Source organism: Prionailurus viverrinus, chromosome E1 (genome assembly GCF_022837055.1).
Source record: "Prionailurus viverrinus isolate Anna chromosome E1, UM_Priviv_1.0, whole genome shotgun sequence".
NCBI classification, from domain to species: domain Eukaryota; kingdom Metazoa; phylum Chordata; class Mammalia; order Carnivora; family Felidae; genus Prionailurus; species Prionailurus viverrinus.
This window is the reverse complement of record NC_062574.1, coordinates 39000791-39025160: the sequence shown is the minus strand read 5'-3', so window position 1 is coordinate 39025160 and position 24370 is coordinate 39000791. Positions and strand designations below refer to the sequence as shown.

The 24370-nt window shown below is 43.4% G+C and overlaps 1 protein-coding gene across 13 annotated transcripts in view; it reads left to right on the top strand.

Moving 5' to 3' along the window:
* The first annotated feature begins 6807 nt into the window (after window positions 1-6807).
* BPTF (bromodomain PHD finger transcription factor) overlaps window positions 6808-24370 on the top strand; it is a 147262-nt gene continuing 129699 nt past the window's right edge. For all 13 annotated transcript variants that reach the window (XM_047831681.1, XM_047831678.1, XM_047831677.1 and 10 more), the window contains exon 1: window positions 6808-7656. In XM_047831681.1, coding sequence (XP_047687637.1) covers window positions 7029-7656 — 628 coding nt within the window. In that variant the 5' untranslated portion in view covers window positions 6808-7028. The remainder of the gene's footprint in view (window positions 7657-24370) is intronic.

Here is a 24370-nt window from a genome sequence, read left to right as displayed (position 1 = left end):
TGATTGGCTCTAACATCCACAAGAAATTTCATGGGCGCATTTGTCAATGAAAGAAAAGGAAGAGCTTTAAATATAACTGAAGTATAATTTCTACCGTGGTAAGTGTTGCAACGGTTATAAAAGACGCTTCCATTTTTTTATCACCTACTGCTGCAAACAGTTTCTTGTCATTTAAAGAGATCACTGTTAAAGCGTCTGGATCAGGAATTGCAAGAGCTATTTAAAACACAAAGCTGAGAATATAAAGTTAGGTCCCGGGATTCAAATGCAAGTTTCTCATTTAATACAAAAAAGGGCTTGTGGGGAAGCGTTACAAATTCACTGTTTGATATCTTCTATCTACCGCTATATGTTTAAGTTTAATTTTTAGTACCATTGTACTTAGGAAGAGAACACTTTATTTTTACAAATGCAGTATGCCCCTGAAATGACCCTCTAGTTCCATTGGGTGCTGGCATGTGAAAGGATTGGAAAGCACAGGTCTAACCTAGTCCCCCTCACTTATTCATGAGGAAGCCCGGGCTCCGCCAGGGTTGAGCGAGCTAAGGTCACAGAGCTAATCACTTCCTTCCTAAAGCAGCGCCCATGCTGACTTTCTGAGTCTTAACAGCAGGTCTGTGATCCATCACTCTCTGAGTCACTCAAGTCCAAGTCAACTCGTGTTGACTTCTTTCTCTGTGTGTCAGATCTCCCTCGGTCTATATCCCCTCCCCGGGGGAAGGAACCCTTCACATTATGGGAGCTGAAACCCAGGTCCTCCCCTCCCGGCCTTCCCTGCAGCCAGACTCTGTACTCACGCACACACATCCCAGCTTCGGAACTGGAAGCTGGCAGCGCTGTGGGGCAGTGCCCGGGGCCTAGTGTCGGTGTGTTACCAGGACAAGCTGGGACCTGTGCCAGGAGGCAACAACCAGGCTATCGCCAGCCTGATTTTGCACTTCCTGGTTGCATACTCAAAGGCTGGTTCTTGGGCACTCCCAGAGATCCTGTGAGCTTCCATCAGGCAGTGTTGGTTTCTGTTGCTTACAACCAAGAACCCAACTGGATAAAGAAATTGGAACCAGACTGGATGAAGTCTATAGACTCTCAGGGAAATGGGGTGGGGATGGTCTGTGACTTTCTGGAGAGTCTTTTGAGCTGGATGATAGAGAAAATGCTGCTTCTAATATTTGGGATTTATTTTCTATTTTATTTTATTTTTTAACATTTATTTATCTTTTGAGAGACAGAGCATGAGCAGGGGAGGGGCAGAGTGGGAGGGAGACACAGACTCGGACGCAGGCTCCAGGCTGTGAGCTGTCAGCACAGAGCCCGACGCGGGCCTCGAACTCACGAAGCACAAGATCGTGCCCTGAGCCGAAGTCAGGCGCTTAATGGACTGAGCCACCCAGGCGCCCCGAGATTTGAGATTTAAACATCTCACGGCAAAATAATTCAACAGAATATGCATCACCTGGAATTAAAGGCAAGTCTTTAGAAGAGTGAATGGCTGTAACCATAGAACATACAATGGATGTGAAAATTTTGACTGTGGGGTGTGGAGCTTTCTTCCGACAGTGCTGAATATTTGGCGACTCTCTTAGATTCACAAGACAAATATATACCACATTTATATATATGCTGCTTTAACACATTTTCTATTTATTTATTTGTTTCTGAGAGAGAGAGAGAACTTGAGCAGAGGAGGGGCAGAGAGAGAGGGAGACAGAGGATCCGAAGCGGAGAGCCCAACGAGGGGCTCGAACTCACCAACCATGAGATCACGACCTCAGCCGCAGTTGGACACTTAACCGACTGAGCCACCCAGGCGCCCCTAACACAGTTTCTAAATGACCCGAAAGCTCGCAAACGTTGAGCAACAGCACGAAGCAAAAGGTTCTTCAGCAGATCTAGGCTGCAATGCAAGGAACAATGTAAGTGGTTCCTCATGACCCAGTGGGTCCGTTGGTGCTCCGTGAACAACCACATGCTGGGATGCTGTATAGAGCCTGTGGCAGGCCCCCAAAAGAGCATCACTATGATGTGCTTAGGGTTTTTGGAGCAAAGCTTGCTCTCTTTGGCTAACAACCATTCTCCTTTTTCGAAACTGTTTTGTGTTTTAATTTTTTTTAATGTTTATTTTTGAGAGAGAGAGCGAGTGAGCACAAGTTGGGGAGGGGCAGAGAAGGAGACACAGAATCTGAAGCAGGCTCCTGTCTCTGAGCTGTCGGCACAGAGCCGGATGTGGGACTCAAACTCACGAGCTGTGAGATCGTGACCTGAGCCGCAATGAAGAGTCAGATGCGTGACCCACTGAGCCACCCGGGTGCCCCTCTGGAAACTGTTCTTAAGTTGCTGCTGGGCCCTGGCAAGATCGACAGTCTGGCCCTGGAGTACCAGGTGACCATGTAACCTACATGGCTTATCATGAGCCGAGTTATCTGTCCCCATTGGCCATCAAGTGCCCAGGAGTCCTCCCTTCCTCAAGAGGACGTGGAATATATAAGAGCAGGCCTGAGCATTTTTTTGGAGAAGACACAATCGTGCAACTCCCAATATGTTTACTCACATTTTACTATCATCCTCCCTCAATTCACAACCGCGGCCTCCTGGGAAAGTCCTATGACCATGTGACGAAGGAGGTCCCTTGAGCTTGTTTTACAGATGGTGTCAGCCGGGAGTGGATTGCTAAGGGGTTATAGTTGCGCTTGCAAATGGTCCTGGAAGGACAATGGCACAAGGGAATCGCCCAGTGGGTAGAGCTTTGAGGGGTATTCTCGTGGTCCTCTTTGCCTGGAGAAAGACTCTATACCAATTCGTGGGCAGGTGGTCAGGGACTTAGATTGGTGACAAGGTCTGAGTGAGAGAACATAGACGAACCTCTCAGAGCAGACCGAGAAAGTAAGAGCGTTTGTGTCCTGCCTGAACACTTACCAGAATGCTCCCGAGGCTAAAGAAGGTTAAAGCTGGTGGACAAGAAGACCCGCCTTGTGGTTGTAGATCAAGCTCCTTTTCTAGTCAAGCTAATGCCTGTTTGTTGGGGTCACACAAACATGGGTTTCTCCTCGGTGAGGCTGACCTGGCTGTTGCTACTGCTGAGTGCCCATGTTTGCAAGAATCATTAGAATGGATTCTTTCTATCACGGTGGGTACAGTGAGTCAAGCCTCTTTGGGAAGAGGCTTACACTGAATTTGGATTTGCTTTTCCCACCAGCAATGCTTTTACCGTCGCCATCTTGGATGGGTTTACTACAGACCTTATTCGCCATCACGGTATCTTACGTATACATCATGGCACCTGTCTTACTCACTTTGGGCTGTTATGACAAATTACCATAGTCTGGGGAATCTTTTTCTTTTTAATGTTTATTTATTTTTGAGAGAGAGGGAGAGACAGAGTGCAAGTGGGGGAGCAGCAGAGAGAGAGAGAAAGAGAGAGAGAGAGAGAGTCTGAGGCAGGCTCCGGGCTCTGAGCTGTCAGCACAATACCCAATGCAGGGCTCAAACTCACTGTGAGATCGTGACCTGAGCTGAAGTTGGATGCTTAGCCAACTGAGCCACCCAGGCGCCCCAGCCCCATCTCCTAATACCATCACATTGGGAGGTACAGTTTCAACATATGAATTTTTGGGTATGCAAACATTGGGTCCAAAACAGCATCTGACCAAGGAACTAAACAGTGAAAGGAGGAAAGAAACCGGCTGTCCTATCGGACTCCTAGCCCTGTTGTGGACCCCGACAACTGGCTTTGTAGTGAATGGTCCATGGAATACAGCTACCCAGCCAGCTGGAAGACAACAGCTCGAGAGCGTGGATTCCATTTATACTTGGACCCAGCAGTTCTGGAGGTGTTCATATCTTTCTCAGGAGTTCCTTTTCTGTTTAAATGAGCTAGAGTCAGTTTCCATTGCTTGCAACTAAAACCTCCAAGTAATACAAAAATACCTCTCGGGTATCTGGCTGGCGTAGTTGGTAGAGCATGGCACTCTTGATCTCAAGCTTGTGAATTCAAGCCCCACACTGGGCATAGAGCTTACGTAAAAACAACCAACCAGCCTCGGTTTATGGCATCTAATTTTTTTTTTTTTATAAAGGTCTTCCTCCACTACTAGCTTGCAAACCCTAAAGGCTGTCCGTACTTTTACTATCTTTGTATTCCCTATAGTATATAAAACACTGTGCTTAAAAATATTTTTTTAGGGGCGCCTGGGTGGCTCAGTTGGTTGAGCGTCCGACTTCAGCTCAGGTCACGATCTTGCAGCCCGTGGGTTCGAGCCCCGCGTCGGGCTCTGGGCTGATGGCTCAGAGCCTGGAGCCTGCTTCCGATTCTGTGTCTCCCTCTCTCTCTGCCCCTCCCCTGTTCATGCTCTGTCTCTCTCTGTCTCAAAAATAAATAAACGTTAAAAAAAAAAAAAGATTCTTTTAAATGTTTATTTCATTTTGAGAGGGGGGGAGGTGGGAGGGGCAAAGAGAGAGGGAGACAGAGGATGCCAAATGGGCTCATCGCTGACAGGAGAGAGCCCAAGGTAGGGCTCGAACTCACGAACTGTGAGATCATGATCTGAGCCAAAGTCGGATGCTTAACTGAGCCACCCACGCCCCCCTAAACTTTTTTTTAAAGATTTTATTTTTTAAAGACTGTTTTTGAGAAATCTCTACACCCAATGTGGGACTTAAACCTACACCCCGAAATTAGAAGTCTACCAACTTTTGGCACTTCGCTGGCTCTACCAACTGAGCCAGCCAGATGTCCCAGAATGCTGTGCTTTACATAGTGAAGGATACAGGTTGCAAACTTGTAGACTCTGGGCTATATCTGAACTGCATTTATTTTGACCAGTCTGAAGTGGTTTGTTTTTTGTTTTTTAATTTTTTAAAATGTTTATTTTTGAGAGAGAAGACAGAGAGACAGAGTGCAAACGGGGTAGGGACAGAGAGAGAGAGAGAGGGAGACACAGAATCCAAAGAGGCTCCAGGCTCTGAGCTGTCAGCACAGAGCTGGACGCGGGGTTCAAACTCACGAACCATGAGATCATGACCTGAGCTGAAGTCGGATGCTCAACCAACTGAGCCACTCAGGCGCCCCGTGTTTTTGTTTTTTTTTAATCGACTTGGTTGCCCTATATAAACCAAGAGATTTCCTATGAAATGCACACTTCCACCTTCTCTTGAAGAATTTGAAGATCTGGCCATCTTACACCCATATTTCTATAGCTGCCCTCTGTAAACAAAGCACAGGCTCTTCCATTTGCCAGTCTTCACTTTGCCCACTTTGTTTTCTTTGCTTACGTGGTCCTTGAAGGCCTATAAATTTGCCACCCTTGATGAAATAGAATTATACTGAGTTTACTTGGCAATTAATGCTTGTATTTTCATTTTCATTTCACTTGTGTTCTGTTCTTCTAACTAGGTTGTACTAAGCCACTTGGTGGACAGGATCCTCCTAACTATTTTTAAATCACTTTTTGGGGGCGCCTGTGTGGCTCAATCGGTTAGCCACCTGACTTTGGCTCAGGTCATGATCTCGAGGTTCATGAGTTCATGTTTGAGTTCCAGCCCCGCCTTGGGTCTGTGCTGACGGCTCAGAGCCTGGAACCTGCTTCAGATTCTGTATCTCTCTCCCTCTCTCTCTCTGCCCCTCCCCAGCTCGTGCTCTGTCTCTCTCTCTCTCCCCCCAAAATAAATAAAAACATAAAAAAATATATCACTTTTTGGTTGTCACATATTCGATTTTTTTTTTCTTTTTTAAGTAGGCTTCAGGAACAGCGCAGATCCCAACTTAGTGCTTCAACTCAGGATCCTGAGATCAAGACCTCAGCTGAGATCAAGAGTCCCATCCTTAACCGACTGAGCCACCCATACGCCCCTTGATAGATATTAATATATGTATAAAACTTTTCTCTAATCCCGAGCTGACCTTGATTCCTGTGAGTTGAACACCTGACTTGGTCTGGCGGTCCCTGACACTTCATCATCATGATTCGTTCCCTGGGCTAAGCTGAGATCTAGTGACTTTTAAGAAATTAAAATTATTTCCAGAAAAGATAACACAAACACACAACATTTCGAACTAGGTTTTAGGCGGGAAGTCATCCTTTCTACTGCTAATAAGAAATTGGAAAGTTCTTGCCAAGGTGGTCGAGTTTCTAGCTGGAACACTGGGAAAGGTGGAAGGAGACTGAAATATAGCTGCGTTGCGGCTGAGGCTCTTCGGGTGGGGATTTTATCCACTGAATCTCAGAGCGACTTTCCCTCAGGGTCTGGCAGCCCAGGGCGTGGTTCCTGGCACAGCCCCCGGGTAGTTGTCATTGGGATCAATTTTAGGATTGTCTAGAACCAGGTCTTAGGAGTTTCACATTTCTGGGGGCTCGTCTCCCCGGGCCCCGGTTAATTTCCCTCTCGCGCTGGTGCAGGAGGCCCCCTCCGGACATCTTTTGGCTCTTTCAGCATCAGTTTCCCCCAAGGGGGCGGGCGGGGGACGAGTATGGAGCCGCTCCTGCCCTCCTCTCCGAGCCGGGGAAGAGGAGACGTGAGAGGGAGGATCTGCTGAGTCCAGGCGCCGGCGGGGACTCCGCCGAAGCAGTGGTCTCCCCCGGCCAGTGCCCCGGGGCACTTCGCGAGCACCGCGCCCCTCTCCGCCGCGCCGCCCGAGTCCGCGGTCCAGCCGCGCCGCGCCGCGCGGAGGCGCCCCTGCTTCCCCGCCCCCGACCCGGCGCTCCCGCGCTCCCCCTAGCGGCCGCCGCGCGGCCTCGCTCCGTCCCAGGCTCGTCGGCGGCGCAGCTCACGTGACCGCGCTCCGGGCCTGCGGCCGCTGTCGGTTCCCCCAGTCACCGAGCGAGAGGGAAGAAACAAGATGGCGGCTGAAGGCGATCCGGAGTGGGGCCCCAGCAATTCGGATTGAGCCTTCTCCCTCCACCCGCTTCCGCCGGCCGGGCCCCTCCCGCCCGGCCCCGCGGGCCTCCCCACCCGGCCCCGGCGCCCCCCACCGCCACCCCTCCGCCCGCCCCTCCCCCCTCCGCTTTCCCTTCTCCCCCCGCCTCGGCTCCGACATGAGGGGCCGGCGGGGCAGGCCGCCCAAGCAGCCCGCGGCTCCCGCTGCGGAGCGCTGCACCCCGGCCCCGCCGCCGCCGCCGCCGCCTCCGCCCACGTCCGGACCCATCGGGGGGCTCCGCTCGCGGCACCGCGGCAGCAGCCGGGGCAGGTGGGCCGCCGCCCAGGCTGAGGTGGCGCCCAAGACGCGGCTGAGCTCGCCCAGGGGGGGCAGCAGTAGCCGGAGGAAGCCGCCGCCGCCGCCGCCGCCGGCCCCCCCCAGCACCAGCGCCCCGGGCCGGGGGGGGCGAGGAGGCGGGGGCGGCAGGACGGGGGGCGGGGGCGGCGGCGGCCACCTGGCCCGGACCACCCCGGCCCGGAGGGCCGTCAACAAAGTGGTGTACGATGACCACGAGAGCGAAGAGGAGGAGGAGGAGGAGGAGGACATGGTCTCCGAGGAGGAGGAGGAGGAGGAGGAGGACGGCGACGCCGAGGAGACCCAAGATTCCGAGGACGACGAGGAGGATGAGATGGAGGAGGACGACGATGATTCCGATTATCCGGAGGAGATGGAAGACGACGACGACGACGCCAGTTACTGCACGGAAAGCAGCTTCAGGAGCCATAGCACCTATAGCAGCACTCCAGGTACCCACCCAGCCCAGTTGCTGCAGACTCCTTCCCCACCTCCTCTACCCTCCCCCCTTGCTCACTCCCTCTCTGGTCTCCCCCCACCCCCACCTCCCCCCCCCAAACGGAGGGGAAATGCGACGGCACATCAAGTGGCAAAAAACTAGATTTACAAGAGGAAAGAGGCGCATTGTTCAAAATGGAGATTGCATTGTTGCAGTTTGCAGGCCACACACTCGCTCTCTCTTTCTCTCCCCCCAACCCCCTCTTTTTCCTCTTCAAAATTTGTGCCAGTGCAGTGTCTCCACCGGGCAGGATTGAAACTTTGGCACACACATTTCCATTGCATTCATTTTTCTCCCCTTGTTTTGGTTTGGTTTTTGGAATGAAAGAAGCCTCTTGTTTTGCAAACCTCTTTGCATTTCTAATGTGGTTTCTTTTAGATTTTTATTATATATCTGTTCCTTAAAAGGGAATTGAGGATTTAGACAGATTGTGGCACACAGATACACAAAAACATGCCTCTCTTCACACTCCTAGCAGTGTGGTTTTAAAATTGTGTTAAGGAAATGGATCAGTTGGGTTAGTAGGGGAGCCTTATCTGGTCCTGTGTGTTTGTTTTTATTCTCGGGTGCTAATGGGCTCGTGCAACAGTTGCGAGTAAATGGCTGATTAAAAAGCAACGTAGAAAACCAGACGAAACCAAAACGAATTTGGCAGTGCATTCGATTCCAAGTCATTTTGGTAAAATCCAAAATAAAAGTAGGAAAGCGTTAGCAACACGCGGCTTAGCTAATTCGATCCCTTTGCTTCGCCTGAGAAATGCAGTTTCGGATCACCTGTTGCAGAAGATGTATAGTTGATCATGCAGACATAATTCCTGAAGGTGAACTTTTGGACTAACTTCTAAGTTACACAGCAGAAGTACGTGGGGATTTATTACAAAATGACTTTTTTTTTTTTCCCCCATTCTGTTTCTAAGGATAAGTCTTCCTTGGATGTGTAATGAATTTCTCCAGGGTGACTTCTCTCCTGTTTTCTCACAGAAAGTTTCTCTGGGCTGGTGCTGAGATGCATTTGTTTTGTTTTGTTTTGATTTCAAACACACAATTGCTGCTTTGTATTAAATACGCAGTTGCAGGTTACTAAATTGTGAAAAAAAATGTAATTTGTAACAATAATCTACAAGAGTCTTCCTTTCCATTTTCGTTAGTCTGGATTACCTAAATTAGATTCCAGTTTTACGATCATTTACAAAGTTAAGTTTATGAAGAAATAGGATGTTAACAAAGTAATTAAGGCGTGTCACTGGTTTTAAAAAGAGACTAGGGTAGCAGAAGAGGTTCAATTAAAATATTTCCATTTTTTTATAAATGCTTAACTACTTACGGAGGAGTGTATTAACCAGACTAGACTCATAGGGGTTGTCTTAACAGCAAGTGCAGAAGGTAATTTTTTTGCCTGACAGAATAGTTGCCTGCCTTTGCCCCGTTGGGGGGTGGGGGGGGTGGGGAGAAGGAAGGGAGGCTGGGAGGAGATTGAAGGGAATGAATCAAGTTCAAGCATTTATGTCTTGCACGTAGAAGGAACTGCATGCCACTTTTCATTTCTCGCCAAGTTAGTATCTTTTATAGTAATAGTTTTTACCTTACGAAATCGCATGTGGTTCTTTCTGCCCAGAATTGAAAGACCCATAGAGACTGAATTACACTATCTGAGCAAGTTATTTGGGGCTAGACAGAGCTGAGGCATTTTGGCAGGGTTGTTCAGCTAACTTTGACCTCTCTTTGAGGGACCAGCAGGCAATACTTAGGGTTGAGAGCTTGTGTGTATGCCGACTTAAATTACAATTTGTGTTTAGGTTTCCTTTAAAAAAAAAACAAACAAAAAGCAAACTTGTATATTTGTGTATTTCCGTGACATTTTGTTTTTATTAATGATATTTGTATCCTACCTGGTAGGATTCTTGTCCTATGTTTACATGAAGTTAAGGATTATATCTTTTTGTATTAATCTTCTATCCCTTGCAGTTCCTAGTACAGTATCTTGCACATAGCAGCCACTCATCAAAGATTGGTTAGATAAATGATTGTTAGGTAAGAGCTGTAATAGATGGAAGTTTTGATAATTCTGCAATGGGTGCCATAGCTCCTAAATATTGGGGATTTGGGAAACTAAAAATTAGTCTAAGTAAATTTTGATAGTTTGACCAGTGAGTGTTTTTAGTAGCAGAGTTAGTGTGTTTCGTTTACACTATTTCCTATTTCGTACGGCTACTTCATATTACCTGCCAGGCATTTGCCTCTCTTTATTGGATGTGGTGTTAACTTGTTGGATGATTTACTTTTTAAAGCACATTATTTCTCAAGATTAGGGTAAAAGGGATCATGCATTTTGTGTTCTAAACTTTGAGAATATGTCCACTTGGCTGGAATGAGTAACAGTGCATGACAGTGAGTTGTTGAGGCTGAGCACGAGTTTCATTGGTTGTATTGTCTGTGCTTCCAGACAATAAAGGCTGGGAAGGAGGCTGTCAGCTAAATGTGTATATGTGTATGCTTGGGAAGAAAAAAACATTGTGGGACTTGATATCCCAAGAGCACATAAAGAACTAGGATTGGTGGCTTTGAATCCTGTACTGTCAAAGCTACTGTCAAAGGATTACTCTTTATTGGTAATTTAGAACAACTTGATTAATTTTTGTAGACTAGAACTTTGGCTTAAGTACTAACATGTTAAATTCCCAGCAAAAGAAATTATTCACTAGTTTATTCGTCTATTGACTACTATGTAGGTAATATGACTATTCATGATGCAAAGACGTTGGTTGGTACTGCAAGCTTACTTTTCTAAAACCGTCAATTTTTTTTAAAGTTTATTTATTTTGAGAGAGAGAGCGCATACGAGCAGGGGAGGGGCAGAGAGCGAGAGCGAGAGCATCCCAAGCAGGCTCTGTATTTGGGTCCACAAAGGGCTCAGACTCCTCAACCGTGAGATCGTGACCTGAGCCGAAATCAAGACTGGCTCAATGGACTGAGCCACCCAGGTGCCCCCCACCATCGATTTTTTTTTTAAGTTTTTTTTTTTAAGTTTGTTTGGTTTTTTTTTTTTTTTTTGGTAATCTCTATTCCCAATGGGTAGAGATCAAGAATGGCATGCTCCACCAACTGAGCCAGCTAGGTACCCCTAAAATCATAGATTAACAAGTTTTTTTTCATTGGAGAGTTAAAGGTTTACCTTTTATGGAGGAAAATTTTAAATGGGTACATAAGGTATTCACATGACAGTATGATAGAGATGACAGTTTGTTAATATAAAATTGAAATCATCTAGTTTTTTCAGCTAGAGGCATTTGGCCAAAAATTCTTTTATTTATTTTTATTGTTTAATTTAGAATATTTTAGCCTGTAGGTTTTATGATATATTTTGTCAACACACTGAGAAAGACTATATAGAAAATGTGTTTTTTTTTTTATTTTTATTTATTTTTTAAATGTTTATTTTTGAGTGGGGTGCCTGGGTGGCTCAGTCGATTAAGTGTCCGACTTTGGCTCAGGCTGTGATCTCACGGTCTGTGAGTTCGAGCCCCACGTCGGGCTCTGTGCTGACATCCCAGAACCTGGAGCCTGCTTCAGATCTGTGTCTCCCTCTCTTTCTCTGCTCCTTCCCTGCTCACGCTCTGTCTCTGTTTCTCAAAAGTAAATAAATGTTTAAAAAAAAATTAAAAAAACTAAAAATGTTTATTTTTGAGAGAGAGAGAAAGTACGAGCAGGGGAGGGAAGCGGGTGGACAGAGCGTCTGAAGCAGGCTCTGTGCTGACAGCAGAGAGCCGGATGCGGGGCTGGAACTCATGAACCATGAGATCATGACCGGAGCTGAAGTCAGACACTTAATCGACTGAGCCATCCAGGCGCCCCAAAAATGTGTTTTAATAGGCATTTGGTGGAATTCTGGCAGCACCTTAAAATCAAGCATTTGCTAAATTAAAAAAATTAAATCATACTTGAAACTGAATTTTTTTTTTTTTCATATAACTTGTGTGGGACTTCTGAGGTATTATACTTAGTTGGAATTATGAAATTTGGAACCTCTGATGACTTCAGAAAGCCAAAGACCTGGTGGTACCCTGGGAGAGTAGGTGATTTATATCCTCTAAGGATTATGACAGAGAACAGTGACCTCTGTGCCATGAACGAACTGTAGATTTATCTGAAGCAGAATTTGTTACTGGTTTGGCATTATTTATTCCAACCAGTGTCAACCAAGTATCTTTTCAGTGTTTGTGTAATTCCTGATTGCTACAAGTCAACTACAAAATGCAGTAGAGATTTAGAGGAGGATGAGATCATACCCTCTTTGGGGGAGTTGGTGTGGGTATATGCTTTCTGGATGGGCATGTGCAAGGTGATGATGGATAGACCAAGGGAGGGAGGAACATGAACTAAGGCACTGATTTTTTTTTTTTTTTTAAAGATTTTCTTTTTAAGTAACCTCTACACCCATCGTGGGGCTTGAACCCACAACCCTGAGATCACGAGTCACATGCTCCACAGACTGAGCCAGCTAGGCACTGATTTTAAAGTGTGGGCAGTCTTCAGTAACCTGGTTTAGCAAGAGCATGAGCATGTAAATAAGAAACTGTAGGAGTGCCTGCATGGCTCAGTTGGTTAAGTATCTGGCTCTTGATTTCAGCTCAGGTCGTGATCTCACACTTCGTGGGTTTGAGACCCACGTCGGGCTCTGTGCTAACAGCTCAAAGCTTGCTTGGGATTCTCTCTCTCTCTCTTTTTCTCCCTTTCTCCCTTTCTCCCCCCCCCCCCCCCCCCGCTCTTGCTCTCAAAATAAATGTGCATTAAGAGAAAATTAAAAAAAACAAACAAACTGTAAAGGTCTGTCGTTGGGCAGTATCTAGAGAACCAGGCTATAGTGTTTGTACTTTCCGACTCTCATCTGTAGGGTAAATATCAGGCTGGATCAGTGATCCTCTGTCATTTTTCATTCCTGGAACACCCGGGGGATGTGCTGTATTCCCATCAGCAGCACGCAGGAGAATGAAACAAAACCAAATCAAATCATGGAGACTTTTGTTAAGTCACCATTGCAGCCAGCTCATTCCCCCCAAATTGAGAGTATTACTGGAGGAGGTAGTTTCTGAAGCTGCCCCCTACCCCATCTGTTTCAATTCTGTTTCATTTGCGGGTATTGGTGATCGATCAGAAGATCTGGAAACAAGTGGAGTATGATTTTAGTAGGATGTTAGCAAGTTTAGCATGGCTTCTGTTCTGCAGGATGGATTGGAGGGTGAGGTAGCCAGTGGGGATCCGGAGGGGTTTGGAAGCACTGAATGGAAGATCAGTTCAGGAGGTTCCTCAGAGTTCTCCAGGCCTCGACAACATCAGAAGTGTAGACAGAGGAACGCGTCACATAGGCTTCTGGAGGAACGGTCGTGTTTTGAGTGGCAATAGGAATTCAGGATTATAAGGGAAATGAGTGGGATCTGTTTTCATGTATCTGTATCTGAAGAGGTTAAACATGAGAAGTAAAAGAAAGAAAATGAGGACCTCAACGAGTTATTAAAAAGTTGGGCAGCCTGATCTGTGAGTGGCGAGCAGGGACATCTGAGGTATGCAGTAGTACGCTGTCTTGTGTACAGTTTGCGTTCATCTTCTTTCCCGGGATGTACTTGGAAGTGGACCTATGTACTGAAATGTGTACGGACGGCGGGACTGGGGTTGTTGAGGCCAGGAGCTCTGATCTAGTCTAGTAGACTCTCTTTTCGTCTTCAGTACCTTGTGTGCTCCCTGTGTCTGCGGATCCCTGGAGGGGGTGTACAGGGGCTGTAAGGTGGTGATTGTGGTGGGGGACTCAGACCGGAGCAGATCCTAGCAGATACCCTCTTTGCATTGAATTGATTCCTCCCTTCTTGCCCCTTAGCCAAGCCTGAACCCCGAATCCCGCTTCCTGCTTTCCAGGAGGCATCTCCCAGAAGTCTTCCCAGAGTACTGTTGCTCACCTTGGTCTTTTTTTCTCTTTGAATGCCTGCTTATAGCCTATATCATAGGCTCAACTTCATAGTTGAGCACTAGTTTAGCATTGACCCTCATTCTAATTTTTTCATGCTTTCAGTTCTTTAAAATGGTTAAGCCTCAGGAGGCAGAACATTTCTTTAAGAAAACACAAAACTGGGGCGCCTGGGTGGCGCAGTCGGTTAAGCGTCCGACTTCAGCCAGGTCACGATCTCGCAGTCCGGGAGTTCGAGCCCCGCGTCAGGCTCTGGGCTGATGGCTCAGAGCCTGGAGCCAGTTTCCGATTCTGTGTCTCCCTCTCTCTCCGCCCCTCCCCTGTTCATGCTCTGTCTCTGTCCCAAAAATAAATAAACGTTGAAAAAAAAATTAAAAAAAAAAAAAAAAGAAAACACAAAACTTACACTTGCAGAATGCACTTTAAGATTTTATCTTTTTAAGTAATCTCTACGCCCAATGTGGGACTTGAACTCATAACCCCAAGATAACTGAGCCAGCCAGGCATCCCGGCAAAATGCACTTTAAAAGTGCGTATATGTAAAATCATATAGAAAGAATGAAAGTGCCTATAACTCGATGTAATTATGTTTTAATTGTTTTGTTTATTGGTATATGTAAAATTATTTTATATTTTTCTAGCTATTAAGTTCTGTTACTCAAATATTACGTTTTGACTACTGAATGATTTTTTAAAATAGTAACAGTAATAGCTAACATTGATTGGACACCTAAATTACTGAATAACTCTCAAACAGTATTTATTATTTTTTAATTTTTTAAATGTTTTATTTATTTATTTTTAAAGAGAGCATGTGCATGTCTGCGCACAAGCATGCATGAGTGGGAGGGGGGCAGAGAGAGAATCCCAAGCAGTCTCCATGCTATAAGTTTAGAGTCCCACTTGGGGCTGGATCTCACTAACCATGAAATCTTGACCTGAGGCAAAATCAAGAGTCAGAGGTTTAGCCAAGTGAACCACCCAGGAACCCCAATAATTCCATTTTTTTAAGTCTTTTTTTTTTTTTAAGTTTATTCATTTTTGAGAGACAGAGAGAGAGAGAATGGGGGAGGGGCAGAGAGAGGGAGAGAGAGAGAGAATCCCAAACAGGTACCATGCTGTCAGCAAAGAGTCCACTGTGGGGCTTGAACTCACAAACCCGTGAGGTCATGATCTAAGCTGAAATCAAGAGTCGGACGCTTAACCAACTGAGACACCCAGGCACCCCCCAATAATTCCATTTTTTGAAACAACAGCTTTATTGATATAAATATATATATTTCATAAAATCCACCCTTTTTTAAAGTGTCTAATCGAGTGTTTTTTAATATATTCACAGAGTTGTGCAGCCATCGGCATTCCCTAATTTCATACCAGTTTTTCATATCTTCCCCCAAAAGAAACCCATACCCATAGCAGTCACTCCCGGTTCTCTCTTTCCTCCATTGCCACCCCCTGACAATAACTATTTTCATTCTGTGTTGATTTGTCTTTTTTGGATGAAATTTCATATACATGGAATCATACAACATGTAGCTTCTTTCACTTAGCATAATGTTTTGAAGGCTCATGCATGTTGTAGCATGTAGCAGTACTATATTTGAATCATAGTCCATTATATGGACATACCACATTTTGTTTATCCATTCGTCCAGTGACGGAAATTTGAACTGTTTCCACTTTTTGCCTGTTAACGAATAATGCTGACATCAACATTTTGTGTATAGGTTTTTGTCTCCACAGTGTTTTCATTTCTTAAGGGTATAACCTGGGAGTGGAATTGGCGGATCATTATAAATACAGTCTTGATAAAATCATTTTGATCAGACATTTTGTTACGATAGTTTTAAAACCGTTCTCTTACGATGAATGAGAGCTGGCTTGTAAGTCTTTCATATTATCTGTGATTTTTGGACTGCCTTAGGTCATTTTGGATAATTTGTTCCGGAAGGATTTGTCAGAAGACTACTGTGAGTGGAGTCATACCATTGATTTCCACACTGTGAGTGTAGGGACTTGTGGCAGGCACCTGCGTGTGTGAGCCCACCACAAAATTTTAGGCTGTTAAGATGTATGAGAATCTGAGGAGTATAGATAAATTTTGTGTGTGTCAAGGATCTAAAGAGGTAGCATGGAGCATAGAGATTTAAAGTGGAGAATCTGGACCAGACTTCATGAATTTGAATCTGGGCTCTGTGGTGAATGGGCCATTTGCTTAACAGTGTCTCACTTTGCTCATTTCCTCATAAAATGGAGATATCATAGCATTTGATTCAGGGTGTTGTGAGGATTAAATGGTTAATACATGTGAAATGCCTCGGACAGTGGCACATGGCATAAAGATTCAACAGATAGTAGCTATTATTATCTGTTGATACGTTCCTGAACTGAAGATGGAGATTCTGTGAAGATATCAGGGCCTTAATTCCAGTCTAGTGAAGTAGTATTTTATTCTGTCAGAAGATGTCATCCTATTCGCCAGGTCTAAAAATATTTTGAGGACCCCATTTAAGTAAAAATATGCATTAAAACAGAGCTTTAATACCCCCCAAAAAGAAATATTGAATGTTTAACTTACCCATTAAAAAAATTTGGTTTACTTCACATCTGACTTATTCCAGAACTATTATAAATAATGTATTTCCTTCAGTTATTTGCAGCGGTCATTAAAGTAATAGAAAGCACTCTTGCTACTCTAACTCTTTGGTAGTTCGTGCTGCCTTTCTCTGCCTGTTCCTTCAACACCAGTTTTCCAGGTTTTCAAACCAGCCCATGCATGGCCCTCTCACCATCTCCCTTCTTCCCCGGGGAGCTCATCTGTTTTCAAGTTGTTTTTAAGAATTGTGGTGAAAAATTATAAAAATAGTGCAGATTTACTCTTTTGGGAAAATACACATAATACAAAGATGAAAATGAAAATCTATAATCTCACCAACCAGAGGTAACTACCAGGAATGTTTTTATACCATTTCCTATAACATGTTTTTACCTACATATTTTTAAAAAGGTACAACTAGGATTATATCAAACAAACTGTTTTTAATTGATATATAGCAAGATTTTCCCCTGTCACGGTCTTTATCAAGGTAGTGTATGAACATAGGTAACATAAATTAAAATTGTATTAAAGGCTCATAGTGAACAAAAGCAGCTCCCTGCCTCTACCTCTTTCCACCCAAGACCCCTCCAAAGGTGACTTTCAATTCTTGTGGCTGTACCCCCCCCCCCCCCCCCCGGGATTTACCACAATATTTTAAAATAATATGCTTATATTTGGTTTATCAGTTTCTGACATTTCTCTTTTGACTTTGTTAATGATAGATGAAGATTTAGCCTTATTATAATTACCCTTTTCCATATCTTCTCATTATAGCATGATTTTTGGATAAATGTTGAGGAATATATTACATTATCATAAGTATGTAAATATTGACAGTTGAACCAAATACCGTGCTATAATTATAATTATTATTACTAACTATTTTCCTGGAGTTCATTGCCTTATTTTTTTACTTGGTTAATGTTCTATGTATCTAGCCCAGTGCACTGTCAAGTCTGTAAAATATCTCCTAGTTTCTAAACTGTCAAATGTAACAGTTCCATGGGTGCCTGGCTGGCTCAGTTGGTAGAGCATGTGACTCTTGATCTTGGGGTTGTGAGTTTGAGTCCCACATTGGGTTTAGAGATTACTTAAAAATAAAATGTTTAAAAAAAAATAACAGTTCCATGTTTTTTGCTTGTTGATCTCCCTTCTGCACCCCTCTCCATTTACGCTTTCACCTGAACTGATTGCTCTCGTAGATTTTTTGAACATCACATTGGAACTTCTTTTTTGCTGCTTCCCCATGTAGACTCTGTTTTTTTTTTTTTTTTTTTTTAAATTTTTTTTTTCAACGTTTATTTATTTTTGGGACAGAGAGAGACAGAGCATGAACGGGGGAGGGACAGAGAGAGAGGGAGACACAGAATCAGAAACAGGCTCCGGGCTCTGAGCCATCAGCCCAGAGCCTGACGCGGGGCTCGAACTCACGGACTGCGAGATCGTGACCTGGCTGAAGTCGGACGCTTAACCGACTGCGCCACCCAGGCGCCCCTAGACTCTGTTTTTTGAGTCTTACATTTTTCCTGATCTACTTCTCTTTTTCAGCACAACCTCTAGTTGCTTCCTAAGAATGGATGTGCATGAGAAATAAACTTAAAAAAAAAAAATCATTTATGTTTAAAATGCCCTTTGCAACTCTAATACTTGATAGATAGTTTGGCTGGGTATATAGGATCCTAAATTTAAAAATCAGTTTCACTTGAAAGAGTTGCTTGATTGTATTCCAGAATCTAGTGTTGCTGCTGAGAAGTCTAGGGCCATTCTGATGACTTTCTTCACGTGTGACTTGTTTTTTTCCTTTGTAAAGTTTTTAGGCTCTTTTTATGGTCTCTACTTTCATGAGGTTTTTCAGTAATACCATATCCCTTGATGTAGGTTTTTGTTTCATTAATTGTGCTGGGTGCTTGGTGGTCCCTCTCCCTTCTTTTTAATTAAAAATTTTTTTATTTTATTTTAAGTAAACTGGACACCACGTGTGGGGCTCAGACTCAGGACCCTGAGATCAGGACTCCTATACTCTACACCCTCCACCCACTGAGCCATCTTGGCACTTTTGGTGGGCCCTTTTAAAATGGAGATTTATTTGTGTTCTTTAATTTTGGGAAAGTTTTTTCTGTTATTTGCTCATTTGCCCCCAAATTTGCTTTGTTTTCTTCTTGGACTCCTAGTTCGGTGTTGGATCTGTTAGACTGATCTTACTAAGTTTCTTGTCTTTTTAGATTTTTTTTTTTTGTCTTTTTGTCCTTTTGGTCTGCTTTCGGGGCGATTTCTTTCTTTTTCTTTTCCAGACTTTCTGTTAAGTTTTTATTTCAGCTATCAGATATTTAATTTCTAATCTTTAAAAAAATTTTTTTTATGGAGTGCCTGGGTGGCTCAGTTGGTTAAGTGTCCTTCTTCGGCTTACGTCAAGATCTCATGGTTCGTGGAAGGCAGCTATGCTCACCACTGTACCACCAACGCTCACGGTTCGTGGGTTTGAGCCCAATATCGGGCTCTGGGCTGACAGCTCAGAGCCTGGAGCCTGCTTCGGACTCTGCATCTTCCTCTCTCTCTGTCCCTCCCCCGCTTGTGCTCTGTCTCTCTGTCTCTCAAAAAGAAACGTTAAAAAATTAAAAAAAAAAATTTATTGTAACTAGGCTCCATGACCAACATGGGGCTTGAATTCATGACCCTGAAACCAAGAGTTGTACACTTCTACCTACTGAACCAGCCAGGCACCCAGTTATTTAATTTCTAAAAGTTGCTTTTTTTTGTTGCCTTTTTATAGAAGCATCCTGTTTAACGATATATTTTCTTATGTTTCTTATTAATGGTAATTAAAAAAGTATTGAAGTACACCTTTCATATATAATAAAATTCACCCTTTTTAGTATATAATTTTGACTCTCAGTTTTGGCAAACACATACAAGGCTGTGCACCGCCATGTTAATTCCATGTTAATTTGCATTTACCTAGTGATTAATGATGCTTAATATCTTTTCATATACTTATTTGCTTGTCTGTGAAGCAAATCTTTGGTGAGGTGTCTGTTGAAATATTCTGCCCAATTTTTAATTATTGAATTACTGAAATATTTAATTTTTATTATTGAATTTGGAAAGTTTAGCTAACAATAATTATTTATGTTACATAACTTCCCAAAGCTTTTTCCTCTGTTCCTATGTTAGATCATCCTCTTCTTGGAAGTAATGCCCTTTCTTATCTTCTTATCTCTCTGATGACATTTATTATAGTTTTCTTGAGCTTTTTTTTTTTTTTTTGTTACCTCAGATTCCATTCTTTTTGTTTTGCTTGTTGTTGTTTGTTTTAAATGTTTATTTTTGAGAGAGAGAGAGAGAGATCTAGAGAGTGTGTGCGATGAGTGGGGAGGGGCAGAGAGAGAGGGAGACAGGATCTGAAGCAGGTTCTGTACTGACTGACAGAGAGCCCGATGTGGGGCTTGAACCCATGAACAGCGAGATCATGACCTGAGCTAAAGTCAGATGCTTAACCAGTTGAGCCACCCAGGTGTCCAATTTGTTGCTGTTGTTGTTGTTGTTGTTGTTGTTTTGTTTTAGTAGGCTCCATATCCAATGTGGGGTTTGAACTCACAACCCTGAGATCGAGTCACATGCTCTACTGACTGAACCAGCCAGGTGCCCCAGATTCCATTCTTCTCTTTCAGTTTTCTCTCCTTAATAGTGGAGGCTTTTTTTGGATACCATGAACCTTAGCTGTTCATGGAGTGAGACACTGAATAGCACCCACTCTGGGTAATGGGTGGCCATGGTTTCTCAACTGGTAAGTTTCACTGTAAAGTGATTGGGGAGTGAGACTTCCTTTTCTTTGGTGGAACCCCAGATACCAGTATTTCTTATTTTTGTGTATTTTCATTTTTCTCTTTTTTATTTTTCTCCTGTGAGTCTGTTTGCTTTCTTAAGGGAAGATTTCTTAAATTTCTTGCCTGTGGCTGGAACTTAGGGGTCTGAGAGAGTGTGTATGCCCAGTATCCTGGGAAATTAGATGACGGAAGGTGGCTAGGGCTCTCACGTGTATGCACGTGTCACTAAATTTCCCATTAGGAACCCTGAATTAGCTGTCTGATTCCTCCCCTCCACTTCTGAAAGTTCTTCCTCTCTGCGAAGTCAGATTCCTCTTCTCCCAGTTCCACATTCCACAAATTCTCAAAAATTGCTTTACTGCTTATGTCTTCTTCTCTCCTCTGTTTTTTTTTTTTTTTGTTACTTTCTCCCTTCTCCACTTGTCTTGAGATACAGTTGACATATAACATTAAAGTAGTTGTGTACAACATAATGATTTGATATATATTGGAAAATGATTACTGCAATAAGTTAACATCTATCACTTAATGTAGTTAAAAACTTTTTTTCTTGGGACACCTGGGTAGCTCAGTTGGTTAAGTGTCTGACTTCGGCTCAGGTCATGATCTCACAGCTCGTGAGTTCAAGCCTCGCGTCGGGCTTGGAACCTGGAGCCCATTTTAGATTCTGTGTCTCCCTTTCTCTCTGCCCCTCCTACTCATACTCTGTCTCTCAAAACTAAACGTAGGGGTGTCTGGGTGGCTCAGTCGGTTAAGCGTCCGACTTCAGCTCAGGTCATGATTTCACAGTCCGAGTTTGAGCCCCGTGTCGGGCTCTGTGCTGACAGCTCAGAGTCTGGAGCCTGCTTTGGATTCTGTGTCTCCCTCTCTCTCTGCCCCTCCCCTGCTCATGCTCTGTCTCTCTCTGTCTCAAAAATAAATAAAAACATTAAAAAAAAAAAAAACAGTGTAAAAAAATTATTAAATTTTTTTTCTTGTGATGAGAACTTTTTAAGACCTCTTTTTTTATATTGTTAGCCACTCAAATTTTTATTTATTTATTTATATTTATTTATTTATTTATTATTTAAAAAAATTTACATCCAACTTAGCATATAGTGCAACAATTTCAGGAGTAGATTCCTTAGTGCCCCTTACCCATTTAGCCCGTCCACCCTCCCACACCCCCTCCAGTAACCCTCAGTTTGTTCTCCATATTTATGAGTCTTCTGTTGTGTCCCCCTCCCTGTTTTTATATTATTTTTGTTTCCCTTCCCTTATGTTCACCTGTTTTGTCTCTTAAAGTTCTCATATGAATGAAGTCACATGATTTTTTTCTTTCTCTAATTTCACTTAGCGTAATACCCTCCAGTTCCATCCACATAGTTGCAGATGGCAAAATTTCACTCTTTTTGATTGCCGAGTAATACTCCATTGTGTATGTATACACCACATCTTCTTTGCCCATTCATCCATCAATGGACATTTGGGTTCTTTCCATACTTTGGCTATTGTTGTTAGTGCTGCCATAAACATGGGGGTGCATGTGCCCTCCGAAACAGCACACCTGTATCCCGTGGATAAATGCCTAGTAGTGCAGTTGCTGGGCTGTAGGGTAGTTCTATTTTTAGTTTTTTGAGGAACCTCCATGCTGTTTTCCAGAGTGGCTGTACTGATGTACCTTCCCAGTAACAGTGCACAAGGTTTCCCTTTTCTCCACACCCTTGCCAACACATGTTATTTCTTGCCTTTTTGATAATGGCCATTTAACAGTTCTGAGGTGATATCTCATTGTGTTTTTTTCTCTTTGTTCTAGTATGTCTTTGCCTTTTGTATTTCTTCACTGTTAATTTTCCAAGTGTTAAGAGGAAAAGGATGTTAACTTATGTTATAATTTAGTCATATATAAAGTCTCTGTAAGTATTTACTTACAATGCAATTATAAAAAAAGTTTAAAAAATTTAATACTTAGTGTGCAGGGTACTGGTTAAAAACTTCAAAGAGATGCAGACACGGATAAGAAACGGCCTTTGCAGGGGCACCTGGGTGGTGCAGTTGGGCTCAGGTCGTGATCAGAGGGTTGTGGGATCAAGCCCTGTGTGGGGCTTCATGCTGAGCATAGAACCTGCTGAAGATTCTCTCCCCTCCCCCTTCCTCTGCCCCTCTCCCCCTCTCCCCCACTCTCTCTCTCTCAAACAAACAGACAAAAAAAAAAAAAAAAAAAAAAAACCCCAAAAAGAAATGGTCCTTGCTTTCAGGGCATTTATTCTTTTGAAGAAGGAATGATAGCACAGTGCATAAATAACTATAACATGGGGCACCTGGGTGGCTCGTTGCTTGAGTGTCCGACTTCTGTTCAGGTCATGATCTTGTGGTCCATGAGTTTGAGCCCTTGCGTCGGCTCTGTGTTGACAGCTCAGAGCCTGGAGCCTGCTTCAGATTCTGTGTCTCCCTCTCTCTCTCTCTGCCCCTCCCCTACTCATGCTCTGTCTCTCTCTGTCTCTCTCTCTCTCTCAAAAATAAATAAAGATAAGAAAAAAAATAACTATAATGTAGGGTAGACCATGGTAAGTGTTGTAAGAAAAAGAGAAATTAGGGAGAGAAGTCACGTTCTATTGGGAGATCAGAACCAGTGTCAAGAATAAGGTTGAACTTTAGATATGCTTTGTAAGTTGGGTAAGATTTCTCCAAGTAGAGGTTGAATAAGAGAAAGGAGGATATGAATTATAACAGATGGACAGAAAGATGCCTGTTTAGGGTCTACATGCTTGTGGTTTGAGTGTTCAGCTAAGGCTATAGAGAAAGGGAGATTGTATTTGGGTCCAATTTGAATGAATGCCAGTCTGAGAAATTGGTACTTAGTTGACAGTCATTGAGTGTTTTAAAAGTGGAACATGTCATGATAAAGCTGATTAAAAAAAAAAAAAAGTCTGGCTTTGGTTTATAGGATTTATGTAATTAGGTATAGCATTTTTTAAAAGCTTATTTATTTTGGGAAAGAGCACATGTGCACCAACAGGGAAAGAGCAGAGAGAGGGGGAGAGAGAAGATCCCAAGCTGGCTCTGTGTTGTCAACACAGAGCCTGACTCGAGGCTTGAACCGTGAGATCATGACCTGAACTGAAATCAAGAGTTGAACACTTAAACAACTGAGCCACTGAAGTGCCGCATATAGGATGTTTGTAATAGGAGAAGACTGATAGAATATGACTTTTAATAACTACGTAAGATTCCATCCTAAGGCTTTGTCAAAATAGTTAAGCTGTACTCTGTTTACTGGCTATGGTTGCCTTCAGTGGCTATTCTTTTAGATAGATCTTGGTTTGCATCCCTGATTTTTTTTTAAGGCTTCACTATGTATTATTAATATATTATAAATAGTATGTAAAATACATATATGTAATATATACTATGCATGTTATAATATGTATGTAACATGATATACCATTATATTATAAATACAGTAAATATATTTTCACCAGCCGTATACAAATATCTATTTCACCAGCTGTCATTTTGCCAGCACTGGTTATTTATAAAGCATCTTTGCATTCGATGGGTTAAAAGCTCTCTTGTTTGAATTTGCATTTCTTTGCTAATAAAATTTAATACTTTCGTGGCCTCTGATGTCAAAATCTATTTGTAGTCATGATTTCTTTCCTGTGTTTTAACTCATTAGTGGGTGAATACTTCTTGCACCCCTCCACTTAGATCTTCTATAGACACATCACATTGAACGTGTTCCAAATAGAATTCATTCTTTAGTGACCACTCCCAACGTCCCATTTCCTTGTTCGGCAAATAACGGCACTGCCCACTGAATTGCCCAAGTCAGAAGTGAGGAAGTAACAAACTCCTCCCTACGCCTCACCCTCAGTGTGCAGGACTGTCATCAGGTCCTATTCAGTTCACATATCTTTTAACTCTTCTGTCCATTCATGCTAATGGTTCCCTAAATCAGGCCCTCTTCATCCATCACTTGGCTTCTTGAAGGAACCAGCTTGCCTGCCTGACCTGCTTTCATTTCATTTATGTCCCAACTTCATCTTCTGTTGCTTCATTGATTTGTTCAATTAAAAAAAACTATTAAGTGCCTGCTGTGTTCCAGGCACTATCTGGAATAGAGCTGAGAATGAATCAGATAAGGCCCCTGCCCTGATGTGGCAGGGAAGGCACAGTGCGTCAGTAAGAGAAGTGTTTTGCAAGGGGGCACGTAAATATGATCTAGTCTGTGGGGGTCAGAGAAAGCCTCCCTGAAGAGCTGACAGTTAAGCTCAAAATTAAAGAGAGGAAAGAAGATTGTAGGCCC